The sequence below is a fragment of the Bos javanicus genome, chromosome 5 (genome assembly GCF_032452875.1).
Source record: "Bos javanicus breed banteng chromosome 5, ARS-OSU_banteng_1.0, whole genome shotgun sequence".
Lineage (NCBI taxonomy): Eukaryota > Metazoa > Chordata > Mammalia > Artiodactyla > Bovidae > Bos > Bos javanicus.
This window is the reverse complement of record NC_083872.1, coordinates 116,215,777-116,226,133: the sequence shown is the minus strand read 5'-3', so window position 1 is coordinate 116,226,133 and position 10,357 is coordinate 116,215,777. Positions and strand designations below refer to the sequence as shown.

Below are 10,357 nucleotides of genomic sequence, written 5' to 3'. Positions count from 1 at the left end.
CTTTTCCACGGGGCCTCCTGCCTTCTCAGCCATGGGCCCCTCCAGGGCCTCTGGACACGCCTAGCATCCGTGGCTCTGGAGGACGGTCCGGGGTCCTGAGCGCACCCCGTCAGCCGCAGGGGCGCTTTCTCATGGTGTCAGGTAGCTTCCTGCTTTAACCAAACCTGCTATGACAAAACTCTTCTTCTCTTTTTTAGCCACCCCGTGGCATGTGGGATCTTAGTTCCTCGCCTAGGCATCAAACCCCTGCCTGCTGCATTGGAAGCAGGAAGTCTTAACCACTGGGCTGCCAGGGAAGTCCCCTGACCAACCTCTTCTTTCAGTGATGGGAAGTGGGGCACACCCCAGAAAGGGAATCAGTCTTGCTACCTGGCTCAGAAGATAGCATTGAGTCACCTGAGCAGAGACCCAAGACTGGAGAGCCTGTCCAGCCCCACAGGAGGACTCGGTGCTCCTCCCCCGTGTCACCTCTGGGGCGGTCCTCAGAGGAAGCTGTGAACCGACGCAGGTGTGCATGGCCCTTAAGTTAACTGTCTACATCAGCCCATTTGCAGATGAGGAAGCTGAGCTCCAGAGACAAAGAGCTGACCGGGGGCAGAGGGGAACGTGATGATGGGATGAGTTACCCACAGAGGCGCACCCCGGGCCCAAACTGGTTTCCAAGACCTCGAAGCCAGCAAACCCCAAACAGCATCGAATAACCACACATGTGCCCTGTCTGGTGTGTGTGCGTACTTGGTCACTCAGTCCTGTCTGACTCTTTGAGATCCCTTGGACTGCAGCCCGCCAGTCAGGGGATCTTCCTGACCCAGGGATAGAACCCACATCTCCTGCATTGGCAGGCAGATTCTTTACCCCTGAGCCACCAGGGAAGCCCATAACACCCGCACCAGCTGGCCAAACACCCACAAGTCCTCCACCTTCCCATGTCACATGACCTGGCCCTCGAGGAAGGGAAGGAGGGAGCGGGCGAGGATGGGGAAGATTATTAATCCAGTGACCTGCCCGTGTCTGGGGAGAATTTTCTGAGTGACAGCTTGAATCTGCTTGCCCAGGTTCCCTCGAGGTCCACTCCCGGCCCACCTGGGGCCCACCACTTACGCCGGTCGGTGCGGATGGGGTCTGACCACAGGGTCTGGTCCTGCACCAAGCCCGAGGGCATACTGACCAGCAGGTACTTGAACCTGTCACAGGCCGGCCCCTAAAGCTCTCGTGAGCCCACCCATGGGGGCGCTGATTTCCCGTCTTCCAGAGGAGGTGTGCCACCAGCCCTGATCTCCTTACCCTCTGCACCCTCGCCTTGACTGAAAGCCCTGCCCCACCCCCTGGAGAAACGATGTGCAAACGCCCAAAATGACAGCGACTCATTCATTCATTCAGCATCGCACTCAGTCATTCTGTACATCTTTATTGAACTCGAAATCTCGGGAAGGTTTTATTAAGCACTTTCCTATACTTGGATCCACAGGCCTGTGTTTGTCGCCTTGGGTGGGGTCCGGATGTAAACACTGTTCTCTGCAGACCCCCGGGCAAGGCCCTTGGAGGGACTGTGGCTGCCCAGAAGAGGCGCCCGGCTCAGTCCTGGAGCTTGCTGGCGTACACCTCGGCCCTGTCCAGGGACGGCCCCCGGTTCACAGACGTGTATGAGGGCTCCGAGGTCCCCAGGGACTTGGGGACAGCCTCCTGCGTGATCTGGGAGTCGTGGCTTGTTGCCCCGTCAGCATCGCCCCTGTCCCTGACAGAGGAGATGAACAGAGCTGGGGTTAGAGGCGCAGAGCTAACCGCTCCCCTCAGCTGGGCAGGGACCTTTCTACTCAGACATGGCTTTCACAGAGGTCACCTTAGGCCTTCATTCAAAAGACCAGTCTTTCTGGACTGTTTCCTATGTGCCAGGCCCTGCATTAAGGAAAGTGTAACTCTTTTGGAACTGGGTGGACAATTTACAAGTCTTACTGAGCTGGACAAATGTCCCCAGAGAGCTAAGATTCTATGGGAGACAGACCACAGCACATAATGACTGGACAAGTCCAGGGAGGGAAGCCATGGAGGGCTTCCTGGAGGAGGGGGCAGTTAGTCTGGCCTTGAAGAGAGTGGAGGCACAGAAAGGCATTGCAGGCCTTTGATAGGAAGGACTGGGGTGTGTCTGGGGCAAGAATGGGGACCTGTGGGCAGCTGGAACTGGGATGCGGGAAGTAGGAGAGACCAATGGAAGAACCAGACAGAAGTCAGATAATAGGACCATGGTTAGGATGCTACCCAAAGGGAGGGAGGGATGTGACCACATTCCACCTGCTCCCAGATCTGGCCAGACAGACCAATCCCTTGGTGGCTAATCTCATCTACTATTTGTTTTTATTAACCTAAATGTCAGACAGCAATCTGATTTCCAAGGTCACTGCCGTCTCCCTACTCCGTCCTTCACCCACCCCACATGTCTTTAAATCTGCCTGGCTAATTTCTACTTTTCCACTTAATTTCACCCACTCCAAGAAGCTTTTCCATCCACCCTCTCCACTCACACTGGGACAAGCATCCCCTCTCTCCTTCTTTAAAGCTGCCTGGGTCTCCTACCTCTCTTGCTGAGATGCGCACCACACATGAATTTTCAATTCATCCCAGTCCTGATAAGAATTTGTTCCTGCTGTCCCTTCCTCCAGGAAGCCCACCCTGATACTCCAGGGAGGATCTGCGCTGCTCTCCTCTGGATTCCCACAGCACCTGTACCCGTGGCTGCCTTGACCCACTCCCTGCTCCATCCTGTGACTGCATGCCTGTCTTCCCATCAGGCAGCTCTGTTAGCTGCTCCAGACACCCTAGGGGACCCCTCCAGCCCTAATCTAAATAGACGCACATCAGAGTTGTCAGAGGACTCAGGTGACTGGGGAGCTCGGGGCCAGCTCCGTTTTAATGGGTTCTGTGACCTTGGGTCTCTTTTCCCACCACAGACCTCAGTGTCCCCATCAAGACCTGTTTAGTACCTGGATTCCACCCTGACACTGGGAAAGACCCTGATGCTGGGAAAGATTGAGGGCAGGAGGAGAAGGGGGCCACAGGGGATGAGATGGTTGGATGGCATCATCATCTCAATGGACATGAATTTGAGCAAACTCCGGGAGACGGTGAAGGACAGGGAAGCCTGGCGTGCTGCAGTCCATGGGGTCGCAAAGAATCGGACACAACTGAGCGACTGAACAACAACCGCCTGAGTGCTCAACAGGCCGTATAGTAGAGGGACTATTTCTCTTATCCCTTGCAACTCCACAGGGCAGACAATATGGATCAGGATCTCCCTTTTCCAGAAGAGGACACTGAGGCATAGAAGGATAAGATATAGGGTTGGCCAAAAAGTTTGTTTGGGTTTTTCCATAAGATGATACGAAAAGCCCAAACGAACTTTTCGGCCAGCCCGATCCTCACCCAAGAAGCACCGCTGTGTCAGAGCTGGGGTCTACCCACAGGGCCTTGGTGCTGAGCCTCTCTTACCCAGCTGAAAACTTGACCTGGGCCTCCACGGGACCCTGCTCCTGTTTCACTGGACGCCCCCCCCCCGCCTACACACACACACCACCCAGGGCCGAAGGCAGCTTTACTCCCAGGCTCTCCCCACCTAGGAAGAGCCTCCCGTGGGGTGTGTCCCCAAGCGCTGCACCCCCCACCCCCCAGCTGGCAGATACTCACAGGAGGCTGAGGACGATGGCGCCAGCAAAGCCGATGAGCAGGAAGAAGGGCAGGGAGCCCAGGATGGACGTGATGACGATCATACCCCCGCTCCGCCGGCCGGGCCACGTGTCTATCGCCGAGTACAGGGTGACTGTGGGAGGCAGGCGCTCACTCCCTGGACACTGCCTCACCCAGCCTCCTCCCAGGGATAAGGGGGTGCCTGCCTTGGCAGCCAAAAATCTCAGGGATGAAGCGAGGCCAGGCCTGTGCCTCCCCCTGGGTCTGAGGCGGAATTACATTTGCCTCCATATTCCACTCCCCAGCTTTGTCTTGCATGTGTCTACTCTTGCCCTCTTATCACTGTCTTTTTGTATGATTTTAAATGACAAATGGCCTCAAGTCTTCCAGTGAAGATGGGATACAGATTATGAACAAAATACAGGAGGAGCAAAGAAAGCTGATCGCTGAAGAATTGATTTTTTTGAACTGTGGAGTTGGAGAAGACTCTTGAGAGTCCCTTGGACTGCAAGGAGATCCAACCAGTCCATCCTAAAGGAGATCAGCCCTGAATATTCATTGGAAGGACTGATGCTGAAGCTGAAACTCCAATACTTTGACCACCTGATGCGAAGAACTGACTCATTGGAAAAGACCCTGATGCTGGGAAAGATTCAGGGCAGGAGGAGAAGGGGACAACAGAGGATGAGATGGTTGGATGGTATCACCGACTCAATGGACATGAGTTTGAGTAAACTCTAGGAGATAGTGAGGGACAGGGAAGCCTAGTGTGCTGTAGTCCATGGGGTCACAAAGAGTCGGACACGACTGAGCGACTGAACTGAACTGAACTGAGAGGTCCCTAATCTAATGAAGCCAGGGGACTGTGGCCTCCCTCTGCTCTGATCAGTGTCACCCATTGGAACTAGGTGGACAAATCATTATAGGTCCTCCTGTGAGCTGGCCACTTCCCGTTCAGCGTCCTAGGTAGATCCCATGCGACCCTGTTTTGCAGATCACTCACTGCAGCTTAGGGAGATTGTGTGCCTGTTCAAGGGGACTTGGACTCTAGCCTCAAGCCGAAGGTCCGTCAGGTCCCCAAGGGCACAGTCTCCACATGGACTGATCTCCAGGCCCTGCCCTTAGAGAGCAGGGCCTGGGGCTTTCATCTGGACTGCCCAAAGGAGCCCTGCTGGGGAAGCGGGGCAAGGATAGTCCTTCCCATTTCTCAGATGGGAAAACTGAGGTCCTGAAGGGCTCACACAGCAGTGAGGCTCAGCGGCTGGGATTGAATCAGGGACTCTTGGTTCCAGGGCAGTGTTGATCCAGTGGGACCACAGAGCGTGGCCATGCCACCAGAGGATGGGAAGGAACCACCCAGTTGCACCCAGGCCTGCCTGTCTGCACCCTCACTGGCCCTGTGACCTTAGGCGACCTTGCCGAGCCCTAATTGACCCACAAGATCACTGTGAGTGGCAAGGGGGTTCTTTGGTTTTTTTGGTTGTGCCACGCAGCCTGTGGGATCTTAGTTCCCCAAAAAGGGATTGATTCTGGGCTCCCAGCAGTGAAAGCGTGGAGTCCTAACCACTGGACAGCCAGGGAAGTCCTGGGGAGGTCTAAAATTAGGGTCACGGGTCGTCAAAATTACACTGGGAAATCGCTTCTGTTGCCCCTAAGCTTCAACAGATAAGATTCTGAATTTATAAACCTCAGATCTGTGTTGAGAACACAGCTGGAGGCTTGAGGACAGATGGGCAGGACCATGGGCAGATGCTTGGGCCTGCAAGACGCCCACTTTAGAAAAACCACAGGGCTCTCCAGGAGAATGGCACCCTGCTGCCTCTAGGGTTCCTGCCCCTGTGGCTGAGATGCCTCTGGAACCATCTTACGTGATAATGATGTTGTCGTTGGCAGGGTTCAACAAGGGGGCAGGTTAGGGTCTACATGCACGATAACCTCCCTGCCCTTTGGAGGCAAATGCATCATCAGGGCTGAAGATGCCGGCTGATTCTGTCTCCAGTGAGGCCTGTCCAGCTGGCCAGTGCGTGCTTACTCGCTCAGTCCTATCTGACTCTTTGAGACCCCTTGGACTGTAGCCCACCAGGCTTCTCTGTCCATGGAACTCTCCAGGCAAGATACTGGAGTGGGTTGCCATTTCCTCCTCCAGGGGATCTTCCTGACCCAGGGATCGAACCCATGTCTCCTGCATTGGCAGGCAGATTCTTTACCCCTGAGCCACCAGGGAGGCCCGTAGCACCTGTGCCAGCTGGCCAAACACCCGCGAGTCCTCCACCTTCCCGTGTCACATGACCTGGCCCTCAAGGGAGGGAGGGAGCGGGCGAGGATGGGGAAAATTATTAATCCAGTGACCTGCCCGTGTCTGGGGAGAATTTTCCGAGTGACAGCTTGAGTCTGCTTGCCCAGGTTCCCTTGAGGACCACCCCCAGACCACCCAGGGCCCACCACTTACGCCGGTCGGTGCGGATGGGGTCCGACCACAGGGTCTGGTCCTGCACCAAGCCCGAGGACATATTGACCAGGACGTACTTGAACCTGGAAAGAAGTGGAGCGGGGATGACTTCTATCCATCCTGTGAGCCTTGGCCATGGGGAGGGGGCAGGGTTGGGGGGGTTGGGGGCAGAACCGGGAGTTGTGGGAGATGAAAATCTAGGTGGCTACAATGGGTGGGGTGGCGGGGGTGTTCTGGCAGCAGGCTGCTGCTGGACTTTGCATCGGCATCACCTTCCCCCGGGCTGCTTCCCCAGCTCAGGCCCCTCCTCCACGCAGCCCTCAGAGCCTGTGCGCCCTCCGGGAGCCCCTCTGTTTCTTTGTCGCGTGTATCACACTCATAGCTGATATGCCAGTATTGACCCGTGTGTCCTCCTTGCATTTCTGCCTTCCTCTCTTCCTAGACTGGTCCTTGGTCTCACAAAAGTGACTTAAAAAAAAAAAAAAAAAAAAACAAGGGAATAATATCTGTTTGCAACCCCGCTGCCCTCTGATAAGGGCTAACTTTATAGGCAGAAAATCCCACTCAAGTGTTGCAAATCATAAAGGAAGGTCAGGTGACCAGTACGGGATACCCACAGCCTTAGGCCTTCTTCACCTTCAGTTAAAAAGGATGAATGTTCTGAGATCAAAGAAATCAACAGCCTCTAGTTTGACACTAAAAAAAAAAAAAAGAAGACCCTTAAAATCTTCATACCATCCAGGATTTTGCTTAATTCCCCTGCTTCGACAGGTTTGAAGATGGGAATTCCAGAGGCTGGGATGAGTCCCCTAGGTAGGGTGGGCTTCTCCCATGAAGAACAAGGTCAGAGGTAAGAGTCGAGGGCGGGGGCGAGGACATCCAGGACTCAAGTCCTGCCTGCTGGCCGAGGCGAGGGGAGGAGAGGGCTGTGTGAGAGGACGGAGGTGAGTGATGCCCTGGGTCCAGATGTGGCCCAGAGGGTACAGAGACCCCCTGTCCAGGTGTCTCCATGGGAACTGGAGTGGGTGTAGTCAAGGCTTTGCACTGGGTAAGCCCCCCGGGCCTAGGTCACGGCTGAGCCCCCAACTTGGCCCCAAGAAGATGCTCAGGACATAGGTGTGAAAATGAATCGGGGACCCTCGGTTCTGGGGTGGGCCACGATAGGGTACATTGCGGGGAGCAGGGAGAAGCCTCCACACTGAGCCCCAGCTTTTCTTAAAGTGACCCCCTTCGGCTTCTGGACCAGTTCCTTCCGTCAATCAAACTGCTACACGGTGATGGGCCAGGATCAGGTGTGTACTTTGTGGGACCCGGTGCAAAAGGGAAAATGTGGCCCCTTGTTTAAACATTAAGGATTTCAAGATGGTGATGGCAGTGTCAAGCCAAGAGGGAGTCTCTCTGAACACAGGGCCCTGTGCACAGTCGCCCGCCCAGGAAGCCAGGAGTCCTTCGTGGTACCCAGGACAGTCCTGGCATGTGGTAGGTTCTGAAAGAATGTGGCCTCTGACGCTTCACCCAGCTCTAGGCGGCCCTCTTCCCCCACACCAAGTCAGGGCTGGGGCTCACCTGCCGTCTTCCAGCAGCTGTTCACACTCACCTGTATTCCGTGGCTGCGGACAGGGGTGGGTTGCAGAGGCCCTGGAAGTTGGGGTCCAACAGGCAGGTCCCGTTGGTGCCCACCCTGATCAGGTAGGCGTTCAGGATCTCCGAGGCCCGGGACACATCCCGGACAGCATCCAAGCTGGGCGAGTCGCTGCACGGGGTCAGGTCAAAGGCCGCGGCCTTGTAGGGCCCTGTCCTCCCCCCCTGGGTCTGTTGGAACGTCGAGCTGAGAGGGGTCTTGGTGCTGTCCTGCACAGAGGCGTTCCTGAAGCTGGCTGTGGAGGCAGTGCCGGGCTGAGTCACTCACTCAGTCATTCAACAAATGTCCCTAAGCATCCTCTCTGCACCAATGCCGAGCCAGGTCTTGGGATCTCTTCCTTACTTGCTGGGTGATCTTGGACCACTCACTGTATCTCTCTAGACTCTTTGTGAGATGGGAGGAAAACACCCCACAGTGCCCACAGACTGGGATTGGGCATGGGTAGGCAGTCAATAAAATCAGGGCCCTACATGAACTGCTATAAATGGCTGAAAGCTAAGAGGCAGTCATCGGGTTCCTCTCCTGGACCCCAGGATCGCTGCCAGTGAACAGGTGGGGCTAGCCCAGAGCCAGCACGTCTCCCAAACACCTATCTCGAACCACCTTGAAAAGCCTTGGGAAGGACTTGAGCTTGAGGACCAGAGACTCTGATTTGCTCTCCAGCTCAGGAGCTCTCACGAGTCACTCTGCCCCTCTGGGCCCCGATTATTTGCCCTGTGATGGACATCCTAACAGACACCTTGCAGGCAGGTTGTGATCATCAGCTCTAAGGTCTGGGAAGCCCCAGGCAGGATGTAAGTGCTCCGTGATTGATGCTGTTATCTCCCCCTCTAGACTCGATGTCCCTCCAGGGCAGATGTCTCCAGCCCAGGGCTGGCACAGAGCAGATACCAGAGCGTGTTAGTGAGGTACCTGGAGTGGTTTGATTGCATGGATGGAGCACCCCTTGCCTTGTCTCCTCCCCTCCTGCCCACAGACAGGTCAAAGCCACCTTCAGAGAAGCCCGAGGGCAGCAGGACCCTTACCCGAGTCGACCAGCACATAGAGGTAGACCTCGTAGGTGCCGTGGAGGGCCGCTGAGCTGTCAAACATGCAGAGGGGCTTTTCCAAGGCCACCGTGGTGAGGGTGGGGTTGTTGGTGGCAAAGGTCACGCTAGCCAGTTGGGGCTGGAGGTTCACACCTGGAGGAGGCAGCGAGGATGGGAGCTGACCCCCAGCAGAACTGCCCACACCCATGGGCAACCATCTGCATGCTCACACGCGCATGCCTTTGGCCAGTGAGTGCCCGCTGGTGCCAGGCACTGCCTTTCCCTCTCCCCACAGGCCATCTCAGGAGCTTGTCTCAGATGTGGGGAGAGCCCTTGTTCCCCTCCCCACACCCAGCCATCCTGAGCAGAAACTGGGCAATCCGGCTGGACTGCTGCCCTCTCGCTACCCCCAACAGGCCCCTCCCATGCATCTCCCCGGTTTGAGTCCACCCTCTTCACCTGGACCCTGGTAACCAGCCCTCCCCAACCCTCTGCTCTCTGACCTGCAAAGCTGACTGCAACCCCTTACCACTGGGCCCCCTGGGGGCTCCCCACTGCTCTCCAACAGGATCCAGCCTCTCTGGAGGGGCAGTGAGGCCTGGAAGCTCTGGGCTTGCCTCATGGGTCCCCAGACTAATCTGTATGCTCATCCCCTGACCTCATGCTCCAGCCACACTGATGGACAATGGGCAGGAGGTTCCCAGGGTAGACCCTGACGCCCCCCTCCTCCCGTGCTGCTCCTTCACCTAAAAATGTGCCTCCCCTCCCCAGTCAAAGCATCACCATGAATCTAGTCCAGACCCTCCCCTGCTCTCCAGCAGCTCCTGTGTCTTCTAACAGCCAGCACAGAGCCCTTGAATTCCCATCAGAGAAAGCTTATTAATCAATGTTAGCTATTAGTAGTCCTATCTGGGTCCCCAGAGCCTGCACAGAGCCTGGCGCAGAGCAGGGCACCCACGCCTATTCTTGGGGTGAATAAGTCAAGTTCCCATCCAGGTGCCTTTCAGGACCCTTCAGGAGAATCGGGGGACGCAGGACACGCCCCGTCCACGGTGGGCACAGACCCGCCCCCCATCCTCTTCTCATTCTCCGCTTACCGGAGCCAAGTCGCAGGCAGCCCAGGGCCAGCACTACCCAGAGCGGAGGCATCGCCTGGGAGAAGCTGCGACAGGATTGGACGGTGGTCCAGGGGGCGAGCTTGGACCGCGCCTGTCCCGCCGCGCGCACCTGTCGGCCCTGAGCCAAGGGCACGCCCCGCCCCCACCCAAGCCAGCCAATCCTCAGCCTCCTCGCAGGATATTTGCATAAACCCGGGCCGGGCTTCCCCTGGACCCGAGGTGCTCAGAGCACAAATCCATCCCCACGGAACCTCCCCCAACCCTGCACCCCCTCCCCGCCCCCTTTGTACTGAGGATGGAGCGGTGTTTTCAGGGCGTTTCTCACCTAATGAGACCTTAAGGGCAAACCAGCCCCTCTCTGAGCCTCAGTTTCCATACTGTAAAGAGGCCCGTAATACCTCCATAGAATTCTCTTTATGGAAACCCTACTCTGTGCCACTCA

General features: G+C 56.4%; 1 protein-coding gene across 1 annotated transcript; it reads right to left on the bottom strand.

Moving 5' to 3' along the window:
- Positions 1-1,392: 1,392 nt before the first annotated feature.
- UPK3A (uroplakin 3A) lies at positions 1,393-10,053 on the bottom strand. The gene is made up of 6 exons (XM_061418836.1): positions 9,895-10,053; positions 8,795-8,950; positions 7,725-8,004; positions 6,128-6,210; positions 3,679-3,811; positions 1,393-1,735 (listed from the first exon to the last, which is right to left on the bottom strand). The coding sequence occupies exons 1-6, from the start codon at positions 9,944-9,946 to the stop codon at positions 1,576-1,578; spliced, it is 864 nt and encodes a 287-aa protein (XP_061274820.1). The 5' UTR covers positions 9,947-10,053; the 3' UTR covers positions 1,393-1,575.
- Between the last annotated feature and the right edge of the window lie 304 nt (positions 10,054-10,357).